Below are 19373 nucleotides of genomic sequence, written 5' to 3'. Positions count from 1 at the left end.
GGCCCAAGGCCACCAGGATACCAGAGGGAACCCTTGGGGCAACTTGCTCAGCTTTGTCCTGGAAAGGGCTGGTGTAGGAGCGTAGAGCCAAGAGGGATAATTTGCACTGTAATGTTAAACGGTGTGGGGAGAGAAGAGTGACAGATTTGTATTTCTGCAGTAGTTGTGTGTAGTTAATAGGATTTAACAGTGACAAACAGTAGCTTTGTAGCTGTGTGTAGTAGCAAGGCAAATAATTTGATAATGGTAGTCTACTTATTAGTTAATTAGGTTATTTTATTTATTAATTATTAGTAATACGTTGATTAATCAGTAAGCATTATAGTCCCTATAAGTTATGTCTCAAGCTTGTAATATAAAGGAGGAGAGGCAGACCCTGAGGCAAGAACCTAGCAGGTAGTTCTGAAATTGGACCTTGCATGACTGTGTCTCTGTAGAACCCAAGACATAAGGAAGTGCTGTAAACATATCTTAAATATCAGTCTGATTCCTCCTCTGCTTCGGCTGTCTTCCATAGCAGGCTGCAGTCTTTTGAATTTCTCCTTAAAGGTGATGTATTTAATTTAAAAGCTGTTTTTTATTCCCAGTTGTAGCTCATTATTTCCTACAGAGTCAAAATTGTCTTGGTCTTTCATATGTCCTGGTAAATATTTTGGTTCCAGTTAGTTTCAGATTATGGTAGCAGTGGGGTTTGCAAATTTTTACTTGGAACTTTATAATCAGCTTTCCAAATCTGTTTGGGTATGTTATTGCTGCCACTGCAGACATTTGTTTTTTCTGGGTAGCCTGTTATTTTTTCTTCCTGTGAAATTCACAGATGTTGTTTTAGTTTCTTTTTGAGAAAATTCTCATTCCTGATTTAATTTCCTTTGAATCTTTTCTAATAATTCTTGGTCAGCTTTAATGTCTTATGAGTCATTTCATTATTTGTTCCATCTCAATTCCTTGGTTCCTGCCAGTTTCTCTCTCACCACCTGTGTCCTGCTGGGTTAGTTTTTGAATTAGCCAGAATTTTGTGGTTTTTCCCATGTGAATGAGCACCAGTAATATGTAATGGGTGTGCTATTTGTGGTAGCTTCACACCAAAATTCTCTTCAGGATGGTGGAAACAGAGAGGCTGTTTTCTCAGAAATTCTCCAGCTTTGCTGTTTACTGTAGCCACCCTCAGTTTCTTTGGCCATGTCTCTCCCATATGCCCAGCCAGCAACAAATGGCTGTGCCTTGTATTTCAAGTGGATTTATTAGGGGTGGTTAGTAGTGCATTTTTATGCTGGATTACTTATTATACATGTCTTGTGTCAAGATGTAGTTGGATGAAAGAACTGAGTGCATTAAAATATCATTTGAGAAGAGTTTATTAGTTAATAATACCTTGAAATGCACTTGAATACTTTTCCTGATGTAAATTTATGTAATTTTTTTTTTTTTTTTGCATTGAAAGATGAATTATTATAATAAAGGCAGTATTATGTATAATGAAGAAGCTGAGCTCTTTGAGTTTGGTCACCATAGCTCTTAAGAGTTCAAGAGGCTCATCCTGTCCAGCCTGATTATTTTCATAGATTGCAATATTTTTTTTAATTTTTTTCTCTCAGTTCATCTCTGAACTCTGAGTTGAATTGTACTGACTGGAGAAATGCAAGTATTTAAAAAGTTCTCTTGGTACCTACTGCTATGTTGAGGCTGGATTAGTGTTTCAACAAGCTCTGCTCCAGGTGTTTCTGCTGGTTCAGCCATTAGACCTTCCTTAAAAATTTGGAAGCAAATGTACCCTGCTTAATGCCACCTCGCTGTGCACTTTCTGTAACGGTTAGAGTTACTTTTCAGCATTTAAATCTCTTGTCCTGCTGCAACTGGAACTAAATGGATTTGTTAATTTGTTGAATTTACCTCTGCTGGATACTATAGATTGCTCTCTCTCTGGAGCTACATAAAGAGGTTTGATGGCTTCCTCCATTGGATGGCCACCAAGGGTAGCAGATTTATAAAGGATAGCTCTGACTGCCTTGTGATCCAGGCCCATTCTTGGTGACAGCTATTAGCACTTTTTAGCTGTTGTGCATGTAGAAAAGCACATATAAACATAATGAGGAGAGAGCAAATGTTTGAATAAGCACTCCAGAGAGAGCAGCAGAGAGAGCATTAGGATGGAGCAGTGCACCTGTCTAAGGACTACATTGTTGGAGGGCAGTGACCACAGCAACATTCACATCTCGACTTCTTTTAAAATTATTTCATTTTTTAAAAAAATATTTGCACTTGAAAAAGACTTAGTTGTCACCAAAGACAGCTTTTGGTGAGTTATGCACCTATTTACTGGCAATTTTACTCTTCCCTTCTCTCCCTCACCCCATTTTTGAAGGATGAAATTATTGATTTGTGTAAAAGGAGGTGGTCAATGAAGGTTACTTTCTCAAGAGCTTCTAACCACTGCTGGCTTTTGTTGCCAAACTTGTACTTCTTATTCCTGCCTATAATATGTGTAAAAATTTCAGTGAAGAAACTCTGCATTGCCACTGTTCTTCCTGATATGCTTTGGATTAGGAAAATCTGAGACCCAGCACTGTGCAGAAGACACGCAGCAAACCCAGACTGCACTACAAAATGGATTACTTCAAGGTACAGCAAGTGGGGGTTGGAAAGACATTGCACATAGAATTGAAACGACCTTATTCCGCACAGTAGTAATCTTACTAACTGTAATTTTATCAGAAAGTCTGTCTGATCTGATTTCCATATCCTGTTTCTTTCTGTTTAGTAAGTGCGGTCACTTTGTCCAGTTGTGTTTGTTGTGTCTGTTTACTTTCTTAAATTTGTGGAAATGAGTGTGATCTTTCTTTATTTGGAGTAATAAAAACAGAGAAAGCTTTTATATCAACATCACCAAAATTGAATTTGTGGAAATACTTTGTCTATATGAGGTTTTATTTGATTCTTTAATTCATTTCATTTCCTGAATTTAGATTCAATTATGTTCTTCCTTTTAAATGTATTCTGGTGTCCATGCTAGACTAGTTCCTCTTGTGATGGATGCAAATATTAATGAAATCTCAGATCTGGTGTGTAGACACTATCGAACACTTATAACACAATCTGAATTTGTATTAACTTTCTAGCTCTGGAGAAAACAAATTGTCATCAGTGATGATACCTATGCAGGTGATTACTTGGCTGCTCTGGTGAGAATCTCAGGAGAAAAAAGGATTAGGGTGGTGTGAGTTTGAGCCGAGGGAAGCGTTGCTCCTGTGCTGGATTTGTAGTTGGCGTCTTTTAATATAAATTGTTTTATTATCTAGAGAGTTTTTCTGAGCAAGGTTTGTATTGAAAGAGGGACTGCTTTTTCCTAGAAAAAGTAAATGGGTGGAAATGACTATATTTAAATAGAATTTAACCTGTCACCACAGAGCAACAGGATGTTACTTTCTTCCCTCTGCTCTCTCAAGTCCAGGGCTGGGTAGTATGCAGCAAATCCTTGCATCACAACTACATGGACTGAAATACATGAAAAAAGATCACATCCTTAAACATAAGATTTGTGCTGGCATTCCAGTACTAAAATTCCTAATGTTATTTATTTAACATTATTTCTAGCTGTGTGAGTGACAGGAAAAGTGTTAGCCAAAAAAAAAGAAAGAGTAAAAGGCTTAGGTACCTTGGTGCCATAGGTGTGTTATGCTATTACAGCTGAGCCTTGCTAGTGTCGACTAGATTTTGTGCAATTTTTCCCAAATGGGGAAACTCCAGGGCACTCCGGAACAATGGGTACAAACATGCTGAAGCCCAAGCATGGGAAACTGGGTATGTTTCTATTTATTTTCCAGTTTCACAGCCCATTTTATGTTTATAGTTGTGTTAAACTGCTGGTATTTATCTCAAGGTGCTTTAGCCTTTCTGAACTGAATGTCCCACACATAAACAAATGATGGCAAGGGCAGTGGAGAATCAATCTATACAGAACAGGAGATGTGAAACTGAGCACTAGGACAGGGAACAGAGGATGATGGAAGCCTCAGCTGTATCACCAGGTGGAACATGAAAACAGGCAAAACATTTTGGGGGCTGGGTGTGTGAGGAGAGAGGTCTATTACTGTTTTTTCACTAAGGAACAAAATTTCCTAGTAATTTGTCAGGCTTTACCTTTTCAAGCTGAAATTCATTACTACATCAAAGTGAATGCCTTGCTGCTAACAGAATAAATGTCTCTATTTAGAATGTAAATGAGAAAAATGTATGAATTACAGGACATTTAAAGAATTGTGAGTGGCTGGGTGAATGGAGTTAGTCTTATTTTAAAAACTGACTTTGACATAATTTGATAATAAGCTTAGTTTCTGATTCTCTGATAATTTGAAATGTAGGAAATCATTATTAAACATGTGTGCTGAATTACACATGAAGCATATGCAGTTACGGGGGGTATGTGGTGGGTGGGTTGGTTGGTTGGTTTACAACCTCTCTACCTCCCCTCTTACCTTCCCACTGTAGTAAGGTGGTGCCCTCCCTCTCTGGCAGACCACTGTGAGCCTTGCTCAGCACTGAATTATGCCAGCTTGAGGATGCCACCCTTTCCAGAAGAGAGTGGGAGTCCTTCAGGGGTTAGGAGCAGCACATAACTAGAAGTTACATACCTCCTGTGTTCCCTCCATCTTCTTCTGCCTGGAGGGGAAAACCTGTTTGAAAAACCTGTATTGGGCAATTCTTGGAAACAGAGACCTGGATGGCGATGTGTTCTCATGAAAAGAAAACCCAGAAAACATTTGCACAGATGTGGTTGACACAGGAGGTCATGATCTCATTTCACATGTCACTGCTTAATCTTAGCTGAGATAATTATATACATATGGCTGTCTAAACATGAAGTCAACAGGAAGGTATCCAGCTACATGTGGTACTACAAGTAAATCAGATTTCACTGCAACAGCCAGCAGCTGAGGATATTAGATAAATATCGGATGTTCCTTGACATAATTTATCTTAAAAAAAAAAAAAAAAAGGCACCAACAAATTTACATTTGTTCATTCTTTGTCTGTCTCCATGAGCTGGTACCAATATCCATAAAACTCCTGTTAGTATCTCGCAAAGTTCAAGTCATAATCAAGATAGAATTTAGAGTTTCTTATTTGTGTATGTATTTCAAAACACGACAGAATGAAAACCCGCTGTCCAGGAAAAGGTGGAACATATTGCCTAAACCATCTGTAGTGCTGGGTTGATGTTGGCAAGTGGTGGATACTTTACAGACCATCAGGTGTGGACCATTTGTTTTGCTGGCAAGTGCTCTGTAAGCATTTAACACCAGTTAAGGCTCTGGCCAGCTGCTGGCCCCAGTAGCACAGTAGCTGTAGCTGCAGTAAAGCCCTAGAACAGGGGCTGCTCTGCAGCACTTGGAACCTGTACAAAATGTCCCTGATGTTCTGTTGACCCCAAGTACTTATTTTTTTTAGAAAGCCTCACCTTCTGGCTGCAGCATTATCATGTTTCTGCCTGAGTGTTTCAATAGTGGCCCATATCCACTGCAGTACAGCTAGGGTTTGGTGTTACTGCTTCTGGGGACTTACAGAGTTGCCTGGGAAGCCGTGGGGTGTTTTTGCAGGATGCTGCCTATGCAGCAGGCAGACAAACCTGCTGGTTTGTTCCAAGCTCAGTGCCAGTTCCCTGTACAGCCGTGAACAGACACCACAAACTGTCTGAATTATTTCCCAACCTTAGAACCAGAGGATCAGCTCTCTCCCACTCCCCCTTGCTGCGCTTTTAAACCATGTGTGACCAGGGAGGTTTGGGTGGTTGCGGTTTTTTTGTTTTGTGTGTGGTTTTTTTTGTGTGTGTTTTTTTGTTTTGTTTTGTTTTTCTTCCCATGTGTAGTAAACTGAAGCTGAACTCCAGCATGGTATACAAAATCAGATTTGAACAGGCCCCCTGAGATTCACTGCTAAGGTGTTTTTGTTTGTTTGTTTATTTGTTTGTTTTTTCACCAGGTCACAAGTAGAGACCTGTACAATGAACTTCTGGAAGGTTTTGGGTGCCTGCCAAGCACATGCCTTTCTCTGAGTGAGTGCTTATGCCCTCCAGGTCCTGACTCTCTGGTCCACAAGAAGGTCCTTACACCCACCCCGAGTCCCCCTGGGCTTTGCAGGACTTTTCATCCAGCCAGACTCTGTATACAGAGGTGTATTTGCAGAACCAGAGTCAGCAACAGCTCGAGCTCTAGGTAAGTGCCCTCCCTTGTGTTCGTATATGTTCTTGGAAACGGAGATTTCAGACAAGCGAGTGAAGACATACTTCAGTTTTATTGTTGTTTAGGCATGGATAGAAACATTGATTCTTTTGCACTCCTGGTTCTTGTCTATAGCGAACTTGGAGCAGTGAAAAACCCAGCTCCTAGGATTGACGCTTTAAAGTGCATAGGAGATCTGGCAGAATCCCAAAAGGCGAGGAGTTGCTTTTATTCCTTTTCCGTAGCTGTGGAAGTTGAAGGACTTTTTCTTTCTTCTCCTCTCCCCTGCGTTCCCTAGAGAGTGGTATGAAAATTTTCAGCCCTTCCCTATGCTTTCCCTTACGATCTTTGGAGGTCTCTTCTCTGTATTTAAGAATTATTTACTGTAGTGTTACAAACAAAAACAGGTGATGTTTGCACAGTCCTTCACAGGACTCCGTTACAACTTTTCCTGTTTAGAGTCACGCCCACTGCATTTTTTTTTATTTATTTTAAAAATCACTTGGCAGTGTTCTCGCCCCCAAAAGAAAAAGATATATTTGTATATAAAGTAACTTTTTTGTGTGTTCACGTTTTATTTTGGAAAAACAGGTGTTTAAAAATTTTAGAATTTTTTTAACAAAATTCTAAAAAGAAAAAAAATCACAATATTTACAGAGATAACAGAATGGCTTAGCCATGCAAAACAAATTACTTTGGTTTTTTCCCCCATTTTACTTTGGTTTAAATATTGACCAAGATCATAATTTTTTTTTTTCTTTTTGCCAAATAAAACAGTAACAAATCAAAGTTGAGAGGCATGTAACAGGATTTCCCTCTAATATTTTATACAGCATAGAGTTTATAGGACATCTTATGTATTTAATCCATGCCAATGCACTACAGGAAGCTTTTATTAAGACATCAGTCACTACTGCCCAGACATTTAACATTTTACAAATTTACAAGTAACAGTGTTTTCTTCCCCCTAAATAATGCAAAAGTGGCAAAATACATTTCCTATCGTCCATCTTTTTCTTTTTTATTATTTATTTATTTATTCCTACCAGTCTATAAAAACTTACTTTTTCCCTGGATATTTGTAAATGGAAACCTGATGTTCTGCTTACTCTACTGTTCCTCTCCATCAAAGCTGCCTCTTACTTTCTTCCAGAAACTCACCTTCTGCATAAGGTGAAACTTTTCTCCCTTAAAGTGTAACTTTCTATTGACCATTTACCCTAAAACGTTTTCTTATCAGTACCATTCTAAAAATTCCCTCAACCATAAAACATGTTTATAAAGTTACAAACTTGAATGTAACTAAAGATACATAGACATTTCATTGTTACAATTATATGTACTGTTTGATAAATTAGGTACCAGTTAAAAACACTAAAATTATCTCAAGGTGCATTCAATATCTGTAGCATAGTTAACAAAAACACACAAAAAATATATATATATTCTATTTTAGTGGGAAAAAAAATGCAGCTTTGATATGACCACTTTTTTTAAAAAAAGTTTCCAATTCTGACTGGTATCTTTTTGAAATGAAGAAAAGGTACAGTACTTTAAGGCAGCGGATAACATAAAGGAATCAAAATTAATCCAGAATTCCAGTTCCTTATCCTAATTCTAACATGACAGACAACTGATAATGTATCAATAAAATGTGTGTCTTGCTCTAGTAGAAAAGGATTGTTAGCCACCGTCTGTACGCAGGCTAGGAATTTTTCCTTGTGTTCCTTGCTCAATACCCAGCCTTCTCCGTGGAAACTCATTATTCCCTTTCTGGCTGTTTAGCTTTGCATGGTTTTTTAAATGTTCACTTTTTATTAACAATTTAGTTTATTCTTGTCACAGCTGTCACCCTTCCTCTTTACTGTGATTTCAAAGAATGAAAAAGGAGCTTGACATTTTCCTTCAAGACATCTTGCACTCTAGGTGCTTGTTACAAAGCAGGGGCTTTACTGATAACAATCAGAACTAGACATGTACCTGCTCAAAGGGTGTCATAAAAACAATTGAAATAAACCCATTACACTATACATCAGATTAACAGCAACTCCCAGAACAAAGCCTTACAGTGTATAAAAATAGCTACGTAAAAAATTTACATAAAGGCAAACAAAAAGAAATCTTCAGTGCAGACATTTACAAAAAAATATTCTGAACAGAACACAACATGGTGACCTATTATCATGGCTGTTGCCAAAATTAGTTTGTGGGTATTTTTTTTTTTTTTTTTTTTTTTTTTAGCTTGAGATAATTGTGTCTAAAATCCTTTGAAAACTTGGTAGTATGATCTGTTTAATACTTGAACCATGAATAGCTGTCACTTCTTTGTATATGTTTAAATACAATCCACGTTCATGCTTCAATTGGTCTATATGTATTCTCTGCAAATATGAAAGATAAAGCCAGTTAATAATTTTAAAATATGTTAACTAGCATAACTACTCGGCATCTAATCTTCAAGTAAACAGCTACATGAAGAGCAGTACTTTTTTCTGCCGTTCAATGATGAGAATACTTTCTTTCGTGATAAGAATAATTGTTGCAGTATTGTTTCCAGTAAATCCAGTAAGTTTATCTGGTAAGTAATGGATTTATGGATAAGCTTTCTTTTATGTAGATCTACTGATCTGAAGAAATAAAATAATTAAGAGTACAGGATTGCACTGAAGACACATGATACTTGAACTACCAAGTTCAATAAATACCCTCAGCTCCATCTAATCACCTCAGTATTGCAATGTTGCAGAAGGTACCAGGTCCAGAAAAAAATACAGTACAAACCCTAACTAAAAAGATTACAGAATTTTCCCATAGAATTGCAGTGAAATGCTGGGTATTTACACTGCTACTTTTTCAAGATCCATATTTACTTTCTCCTTTTAAATCATTCACAGGACATAATGTTGGTATGCCCAATTCCCTCTTTCAAACTATTGGCAGTTTAGTGTAACAGTAATATTGGCAGCAAAGTGACTACAGCAATGTTCCATCTCTTTATATACTATATAATCATTCTACCTAGTGAGTATTTAGTGCAAAAATAGTGCTTTGTACTTTAAATTTCAGACAGTATTAACATACTGAAATTATTAATAAGGACAGCTGTCTTTATGTAAATAAGAAACATTTTAAATCTGAATATGAAATATGGTAATTCCTTTCACAACGCACCACTGCTGAACACTTACTACTCTCATTTTTAACAACAGTTGATGACTAATTCGGGAAACCTTAATATGGTTAGTTGGTTTCCACACTGTTGTCCTACCACAGTGTTCATTTCCAATGACCTTAGTTGGTCAGAAAAATAGTCTAAACCCCTGCTTTGGGTACTGAGGGCAGAGGTGCAGCAGTGGCACATATTTATGCAGCAGTGGTGTATATATATGTGAACACCGGGTGGTGCTGTTGGTGCTTTGTAACGCTCCTGTAACTCCTAACAGAACTGCATCTACCTAATTATTTGTATACAGGGTTTTTTTATATATAAATCCCAGTTGGGGAAACTTTCATACCTGTTGCACTGTTACTAACTTAACATAGAGTGTCTCTTTCCAGGATAAAATCGATAACACTATGAGTATGTGAAATCTTGAGTAAAATGATGTTGTTGAAAGGAAAGTTTCAGGCCTCTTGCAGTGATGATGGATAAACCTGAGCAAGGACTTTGAAACTCTTGCTTGCAGTAAGGGAAGAAGGTTTCTGTGAACATTTCAAGTCATAACTCAGAACCTATTCTAAACTATACCTAAACATAATCTTCATATACATACATTCATACATACACATACCATAGCAATACATTACACCATCTGTAATTTTCTGTACATCTGTATTTTCATTTCCCCAAATATGTGGATTAAAATAAAGCCAAGTACTAAGTTATGTCTAAATGTCAGGCTTGTTGAATATGTGTGTATGCAGGTCTGAATCCTTAACTGGCCAGAGGCTTGAGTCTGTCTGTCCTAATACTACAGCACTCAAAATGACTCCACTGCCTCGCATCTGAAAGATGAGGAACAGACTCCCAGCTGGGATCACTAGAGAGAAAGGGTGGACAAAGAGATGTTAAACACTGCAAAATGAAACACTTACCTGGAATGATGACACATTTTAAGTTTCAGATTTATGATTGTTTTCTTCTAGTTTTTTGTTTTCTTCTATATTTCCAAGATCTTTGTCTACGTGTTTTGATGCTGTCCTATAATGAAAAATTAAGGTTAATTTTACACATCTACAGCATTTTGTTCCATCCTCACATTCATGACGCTGTCTCCTCTCCTCTCCTCTCAGTAACAGATGAAACTCTTACAGTTCTGGTCTGAGCAGTGCAACAGGCTTGCATATGTCTGTAAATAGACCAACAGCAGCAGTTTCCCCACTGGAGTTAGTACTGCAGGAAGTAAGTGCTGTGTATTGTGTGTTTTACTTCTTGAGGAATTCTGAGCTAAGAGACGTTTAGTTAAGGTTAAACCAGTTGTGCAGATCCATGTTTCTTGACAAATTAATTGTGTAGCTTGTTTCAGTAAACAAGAGTTTGCTTTAAGGCGTGCTAGGATGTTACAGGTGTGGCTAAGATGTCTTGATCAACATAGCAAGCTTTTGTGTACTGGTAGTAATTGACTTTCAGAGCCCGTGCCAAACGGAAGCTCTTTAACTGTGAAGAAATTAATGAAAATTCTGGCAACACCAAAAAAAACCAAACCCTAAACCACTCTGGCATCCAGATCTGTGCTGGCTATGACTGACAAGCTTGGCTAAAGAATAGATTGTGTAAATGTTTGAGGGGGAGAAAAAAAAAAAAAAGAGGTATGCCTCATTTAAAATAGCAGGTCTTCCTTAATGCAAGGAGTGGAGATGAATTAATGAGTTAAGTGCTTAGTTTAGCTAAGCACAATAAAACCACTAAGCCATTCATTTAACGTGTGAGAAGCCTCACTGTCTGCCAAGGTGAAAGATTCCTGCAGTGCTGCGATAACATTTTGAAGGCTGTGATTTTTAAAATGTAAATGGGCAAATGTGTTTGAGTGGGACAAAGTAAATCCCTTGTGTCAAAGCAGATGATCGTATACACATTTTCTCTGTGGATAATTTGTTTCCCCTACAGAAAAGTAACATCTGTTGTGACAGATTCATGCATGTGCTCACCCTTCCTTCAGGGTGAAGACCCGGAGTGACACCGACTTGCAAAAATACAATGAAGACACAGGTTAGCAAGATAGTGGGACATGTCACGCTGACACCATGCAGGTATGTACCTCCCGAAACCGCTGATCTGAATTTTTGCTAGTGGAGTGTTTCTGTGCACATCCTCCATCTGAGCAAAGGCCGCTGGCAGTGGCTAAGCACTAGGTGTGTGCCCTGAGTTGAACGGTACCGTTAAGAGAGTACAGTTTTGTTCTTGTCTCAGAAGAGCTTCTGAGGGGGTGTGGGCACATCTAACCATCAGCATCTCTGGGAGTGATGCTGAAATGCTGCTCTCTGGGCTGGGGAGCAGCACGGGAGGTGGAGTGCCAGGGAACATGGGATTCTGGGCCCAAAAATCACCAAATGGCACAATTCTAAAATCCTTCTGGTGTTAGAGTAGTTTATTTCCTGAGTGGCTGTAAGTTTTAATGCTTCAAAGCTGCATTTACCTTTTACTATTGGTTTTAGAGCACCTCTGTCACATTTGTGTGGCTGGCAGCAAGGTGTCTGTGCTGAAAACTTACTGCAAAGATCCAAGCTGCTGCTTATCACAGACAAATTATATTTTTAAAATGCTGGGATTATAACACAAACTAACTTGTTCTACAGTGGTAAATTTCAATTGTGCAATAACTTTCTACTTTCTTCTGGTATTCAAATCCTGACACTTGTGACGTGCACAGAAGGAAAGGTTGTAAGATGCAATGAAGAAGAAAATTCAAGACTTCGGTAGAGGTTGACCTTCTGTGATCTTTAATAACCTTTCACAGATCTCTTTAATCCTTGTAAAAAAAGAAACAAACCCTCAAACAAACAAATCCTCTAAAAATTAAAAAACTTTTTTAATAAAAAAAAAAAGTTTGTTTTAGGTAGAGCACAGGATTTGGCTTGTCATGTGGCTAATGATTCTCTTCCATAAATAAGTTTACAAAATTTTTTAGGGAAAGAAATGAAAAGCTGAAAGAATCAGGACTTGGGCAATTACCTGAGGTGAAATGAGTTGGAGGCGAAAAAGCAGTATCATGCATGTCTGTCCTCGTGTAACCGCTTATGTCTGCTCTTGGCGGCAAGAGAGCGGACTGGAGAAACTATTGGCATGGCTCAATGTGATCCTTTTTTGTTGTTTTGTTTTGTTTTGGCTTCTTATCAAGAGTTTTACAGTGCCCAAAGTAGACTGAATCTCACATGACCTGACACTTAACAGCAGAGGGAACTGTAACTAGCATTACTGGTCTTTGATTAGGTTAAAATTATTCAGTAAACTTGTGAGGTTCTGCAATGCGATCAGGTTTTGATTAAAGTGTTCTATTTTAGTTCTGCATTCAATGAAACTGTTCCACTTGCTAAATGTCACTTCTATTTCCCTAAAGCCCAAACGGGTGAAAATGGGAGATGTAAAAGACAGCACTCTGACTTTGAAAAAGGCAGGCAGGCAATCCAGAACTCTCACTGCTTGCTTAAAATGAGAGCAGCAGCAGTTTTTCATGTCTGACAATCAGATGGATTTAGATTCTCAGTGGCTGAGACTGAAATACAGCAGTTTATTTTGGTGGCTTTGTGATCTTGCAGACTTTTTGACTTTTTTGGGGGGTTTTTTTTGTTCCTCAAATATGGATACCTATACCTAGGCAGATTCACCACCACAACACAAGCAATACTGCTGCCTTTTTTAATGCTATCTAAATAGTGTTATTAAGAGACAGCAGAGTAATTTTGCAGCAGTGTGATGCATTGGCAGTGCTCTGCCAAAGCAGAGGAACAGGTGACCCTGGCTTGGCACCAATTCTCAGGGCTTGACAGGTGTAGCCTGGGTTTGTAAGAGAGAAATGGCTCAAAACGTGGTTTCCATCACTTCCTGAGGTGACTTGAGGCACAGGACAAATGGTCCTTTGCCAGCTTAACATTCAACAACAGCTGTTCCTCACTTTTTTTGTGCATGAACTCCTGTCAGCTTGCTCCATTTGCAACTCAAGAGCAACTTCCTGATTGGTATCTGAGCAGCTGGACAACTCGGTCCAAATGGATGGAAATATTCCCAAGGATCTGCCAAAAAAGGTAAGACAGCCTGCTTTGCTCAGGCCATCTCACACACTTCAATATTATCTACAGCTCCACAAACAAAGCCCACACCTTAGCATGCTCTGGCCATGTTGTTCTGAAGAGTGAGAAGTTGGTTGTATGAATATGAGTTTACTTATGTCTCTCAACATTTTTTTTTTTTAAATTAATTTGTAAAACATGGCTCATTCCAAGCTCTTGCTAAAATTATGACTCATATTTTAGATTTATCTACACGTGCTCTTCAGGAAAATAATTATCCTCAGGGAATCCTAATCAAAATCTCTCTGCAAGTAGTACCAAAGCGAGGTTTTTAGTTTTCTTTGGAGTACATGTGTGTGCTGAGGGGCTATTATTTTCATGTTTCTAATATAAAGACAATTTTCCATCTCAGCTGTTTGGCTTGCTGTAAATATATTGCATATAGGTAATTCCTGATTTCTTTTAATCTCACAAGTCTAGGCCTCGCCTTCAACACTGTTTAAGGAAGAAAACATGCAGTGCTCTTTGTCCTTCTTACCCAAACTTGCGATAACAACAGGTAAGAGAATAAACAGCGGTGTAGTTCTGGGTACTGAAGCAAGAGCCAAAAATTTAATTCAAGCTTGTGTTACTTTTGAAAGGCACGTGAGATGTTCAGCTGCACAGCTGCAAAACATTTTTTAGGAGCCGATGGTTTTATACATCCAAATCTGGATTATCTGCAGCCTCTTTTTATTTTCCACAATCTTGCCGTCTGCTTCCTCCAATTATTTTCAAATGTCCACCAGGAGGAAGAAAGGCAGAGACATTAGAAAAATGTTCCAGTCATCACGAAATGAGTGACCATTTTTAAACTTGTGCCACTTTTATAGAAGTTTTGTGACATGCACTGGCACTCTGAGAGATGCTTGTAACTTTGCCTTTTCTCTGGAAGGGAATTGCACAAAAACCAATACTGATGTCGAGTCTTGTGCAAAACATACAAGTTTCCTATGTACTTGGCCTGCCATGTTTATATTTGTATGCTAGTTTCCTATAAAGTATCAGAAAAGCAGAATTGTTATGCTTCAAGTATTCAGTTTCAGAGACTATAGTAACTTTCTTGATTACTCTGACCTAAGAAGAATTTCAAGCATTTGCTGTGCTCTGACTATGAACAATCTTAAGACTGCTGCTGTGCTTCAATTTGCCCAGCTGAATTTTCCCCACACTGCATTTTAAACCACTTTAACCTTGATCTAGCTTCATGTAACTTGAGATTTGTGCACCTGCAAACCCAAGGAGCAAAAATGGGACAAAAGGTCCAATCCACAGGCAAAACTTCCTTGCCTAGAGAACAGGGATACAGGGTGCTGGGTGTATTATTTTCTTTCTGAACCTTTAGTTTGTGCTGTACTCTTTCTGTCAAGGTGAAAATTTTGTATATGAAGGGTTTAGTGAAGATGAGTGTCCTAGAATCACTTGACTGAGATCTGACACAAAAAATTTAGAAAGATTCTGAAGTGCTGAATTATATTCTGCTCATTGCAAATTAATTTAATATCCTTTTCGGAAAAAGGAGAAATCTGTAGAAAACAAGTCTTTGGCCTTCTGCTCAGATGAAGGAGAAACATAGCATGCTGGGGTAGGTAGCCACAACTCTTTATTCAAGAGGGGGCTGGTTGCAGGATGTGGAATACAGATGAGTCCCTGATTTATGGGATAATATTCACAGTGAAAAGAGTATGTTGGCAGTAATCAGCTTCTGCATCGAGTGGAACTGAGGCAGTGAATAACTATGCAAGTGATTTATTGTGAATATATTCCAAGGCTACAAGTATAATTCCTACTTAGTGTGGATGACAAGACAATAGAAGATTATACAAACCACAACAACAATAATGAAAAAAAGTAATGTTTTTCTTGCCTCGGCAGACTTGGAAAGTTCTGTGCTGCTGCCTTCTCAGCCTTGCCTTTGGTGTCACTTTGAGGATAGAGATTAGGTGAGTTACTGTTCAAGGGTGGGTTCAAAAAATTAATTACTAACTCTCGTCCTGTATGGAGAAGGAGGGGTTGGGATGAGACACAGGTTGTGTCTAAAGGTGTAATGTGCTTTCTGCAAGGTCTGCTTTGGTTTCTAGGCTATAATTTGTCATAAAAACTTTGCAGAATAGGTACTGAAACTCTGTTTGCTCTTGCAAGTACAGTGTGCAGAAAGCAGGGAGGGTAACAGATCAACTTAAATATGTGCTGAGAACAGGAGATTACCAGTGATGACACATCAATTAAGGGTTTCAGAGGTGAGCAACCATGTATCAAATATGAAGACTATCATTTAGCTATAAAGGGATTTTTATTTTGTTCGCAGTGAACCTGTCTAATCAATTCTAGCTCTAATTTCTACTCTAAGCTTGTAGAAGACAAGTCGAGCATGAGAAAAAGAAGTGTTGTCCATTTAGAATACACTGTATCCTATCTTTGAAGCTGAAAAAGTTATCTTAAGTCATAAACTCATCTCAGCAAAGGACATGCTATATTCTCAGATTCTTGTTAGCTCTCTTCACACTGCATAATGGTACAAGAAAAGATCCTCTACCTTCCCTGCCTTCCTTATATCCAAACCACCTCGTCCAAAAACCCCCAAACCAGTGAATTACAGTTTCATGATTGTACATTCTCATATTCAAAAGGAAAGACAAAATAAAATTATTCTAGACATTATTACATGAGGAGCAAAGCGTGGAAAGAGGAGCTCAACATTATTATTATTACTTTTTAATTTCTACCAAAAGAAGCCTGAGTTTTGCAGAAAAGAATTTTTGGTTTTGTGCTTGGGTAATTTACAGCAATTTTTATTTGAAAAAACTCCAAAACTTGCTCAGTTACAGCTGAGTAAAATCCTTATGCATTATCCTAAAAAGAGTCTTTTCAAGCAGATGGAGAATTCCTTGTGGTACTTTCACATCAATGAAAACACATTTGTTCATAGTAAAATCCCATTGGTATATTTTAGATCTCATTTGATCTAATTTTAATGAAAAGTCATAGAAAGACCAACTGAACTTTAAGATTGCTTCTATACCTGTACTGATTTCTGCTTGTTATGCATAACTACCTTAATCTTCCCTTTTAGAAGCAGCTGTAAGGAACCCTTCAGAGAGCAAACCTGCCCTCAGCTCTCCCTGGAGACAAATGTATGGGCATGAGGCCAACTGGCACGCAGTCATGGCCATCTTTAAAAAGATGGAGAAACATGGTTACTTTTTGAGATCATCCAGTTTATTTTCTAAAGTGAGCCTGTGTGATAATAAAGAAACCTGAAAGCAAGCAGGCCTCACTGGCAAATCCTGTTCTATGCCTAGGATGTCTAAAACATATTGATTTGGATGACAGCTTCTAGATTTTCAGCAACACAAGTCTGTCTTTACCAATTTTACTTCTGAGATCTCAAAGTATATATGAACAAATGAATTAAGGATCTCTCTTCTCCCTGAGATGGTTTTGACTTATTCTGTAATTTAAATTTTTAAAGCAAACGAGCTACCCAACTTCTAAATGAAGACAGTTTCTAGTACCAGTAAAGCCACACAGAGGTAACATCTCACAATTAAGTAGCAGGTACTATATTTAATTGCAAGAATTGGCCCAGACTTGGCTGTCAGTAAAGGAGAACCTGATTACAGGTGATGATCTATGCAAAGTCTTGGAGCCCCACCTCCAGGAGATGAGTCCTGTTAAGCAATAGGACAAGCCAATCAGAGGTACCAAGTTTCCTTTCTCTATTAAATGCACCTACTGTGACAACTTTTCTCCGCTCAAGACTAATGGAAAGCTGCAGGAAAGAAAACAGGTAAACATACATTTCCACTTAATTTATTTTTCCAATTTAGTATCAAGTTTTTCATAAACTCTTACTTTGATTTCTTCACGTAGAGCCAGTAGGCAACACCTGCAACCAGAGCAGCCAGCAGAAGACCAACTACAATCCCCACTATTAGCTTTGCCTGGTCATTAACCTTTTCGCTATTGTCATCTGAAGAAAAGAAGAAAAGTTAATGAGGTGATGTACGATAAAGCATTACACCATTTCTAAAGAATTTCCATCAGAAACAAGAAAAGGGGTCAGAAAGTCAGAATTAAAAAGAAGTTTTTAAGTGTTCTTAAAAACACACTTAAAGCTTCAAGAAAGTCACATTCTTAGTCAATCATGGCACCAGCTATTCCAAATCAAGTCCAACTTTGAGGGACTGTGGAAACTGTTCAGTGACCCTACATGGGTCATGAACTCAGGCACTCAACAGAAAGGGTTATGGAGACAGAAAACCGTACATACCATTTCTGTCCTCTGGCTCATCGTATTCTGGAATACTTACTGAAATGAGAAATGTTAAAATTAAATTAAAGACAAAATGTGTTATACTTGAACTTCACCTTTAATTACCTATTTACAGCAATGACAGAAATACTGGAACTTAATGCAGTGTCTGCCAAACAACAAGGTAATTAATCTTATCTTTAAGCAGAAAACTTTCCTTTGTAACTATAATATATCCAGCTGAGGAATCTTATTCAAAACCTGTAATATTAATCTCAGAAATAGTCTCACTATTTCTGTGCTACCCCTCCACAAACTGTAAATTCTCACCACCATTCATCATTGAAAAGTGACATTTGATTAAAACCCAGTATGGCTGATTTCTGTTCCGAATCAAGTTATGCCACTAATAATAAACTGGAATTTGGGGACTAAAAGATTATGTTAATTTAGCAATAAAGACTTTCATCTTCATAAATAATGTATTATTTTGCAATATTTTTGTACTATTATGTTGTAATATTATTTACAAAAGTAAGTAATATATTACATACATGAGATAGCTAGCCAAGAAAGTAATGAAGACTAACTGACTTCTTCAAAAAAGCTATGAATAAATTTTATGTACTACTGATCCAGAGTGGATTTACAATTGCTTGACTTGAGACAAAAAGGTTAAATATCTTAGTATCAACATTACTATGCAGACCTACTCTTCATATCAGTGTGGTGTGTGTGTACTCTACATGAAACTGCAACTTCAAGGAAACAGGCTTCAGAAGATACTCACTAGCAGAGACATTCAGGGAGGTCACAGTCCTTTCTAGCTGATTTTCTGCAATGCAAGTTAAAGTCACATTTTCCTCAGGAGCAATTACAATTTTACTGGAAAATTTTCCATTAACGTATTTGGTCTCCTCTGTCTGAAAAGGTTAAAAACTGAAGATTAGTATCCCTGAAAAATGCAAAGAACAATACATGCATTACCTGAATTACACACTGAAAATAGTCAGAGGGAAATGACTTTCAACTAAAATTTCAGTTTTCCAAACAATAACAAGAGAAATAATGCATTACTTTATTAAATGATAATGTGACTATTCGCAAGAAAACACGTTGGCCAAGATACCCAGTTACATTTTGTATAGTGGGCACTGTAAGACCACTGATAAAGAGGCATTTTTGAGAAAGTTAAACACATTCTGTATTTGCTTCTTTTTCTTTCAACTAGTTAAAAATATTCCAAGTGACAAAGTTCTTCAAGAAAAACCCAAAATAAAACTTCTAAATTCTCATTTCTTTTAATTGTGCTGTTTTGTTTTGTTTTTTAACTTTCTGGCATTCCAATTTGTTTCCACACTAGGCATTATTTTGCCAAGCTACGTGTATTTAGTAATAGCTGCAGTACCTGCACTGTAATAATGCTGTGAAGTTGTTCCTTAAATTTGCAGTACGGTATTCTTAGATTAATATAATGTCCAGAGAAAATTATTTTCTGTCATTTATATAGCTTCAATTCCTGCCCTATAGCTTCAAGTAAATGGATAAATTTTGACAGCTATACATAATTTCTGTAGGATTAAACCAAAACCCAACGGAGTAATGAAATCTACAGGAGCACTGTGCATTGTATTTCC

General features: G+C 37.7%; 1 protein-coding gene across 1 annotated transcript in view; it reads right to left on the bottom strand.

Moving 5' to 3' along the window:
- Positions 1–6973: 6973 nt before the first annotated feature.
- ALCAM (activated leukocyte cell adhesion molecule) overlaps positions 6974–19373 on the bottom strand; it is a 36521-nt gene continuing 24121 nt past the window's right edge. Inside the window, exons 11-15 of the mRNA XM_010177763.1 lie at positions 18527–18659; positions 17755–17793; positions 17337–17454; positions 10311–10416; positions 6974–8596 (exon numbers count right to left, since the gene is read on the bottom strand). Of these exons, the coding sequence (XP_010176065.1) occupies positions 10329–10416; positions 17337–17454; positions 17755–17793; positions 18527–18659 (378 nt within the window). The 3' untranslated portion in view covers positions 6974–8596; positions 10311–10328. The remainder of the gene's footprint in view (positions 8597–10310; positions 10417–17336; positions 17455–17754; positions 17794–18526; positions 18660–19373) is intronic.

Source organism: Antrostomus carolinensis, unplaced genomic scaffold (assembly GCF_000700745.2).
Source record: "Antrostomus carolinensis isolate BGI_N321 unplaced genomic scaffold, ASM70074v2 scaffold3971, whole genome shotgun sequence".
Classification (NCBI taxonomy): Eukaryota; Metazoa; Chordata; class Aves; order Caprimulgiformes; family Caprimulgidae; genus Antrostomus; species Antrostomus carolinensis.
The sequence above is the reverse complement of the archived record's forward strand: the minus strand, read 5'-3'. Positions and strand labels throughout refer to the sequence as shown.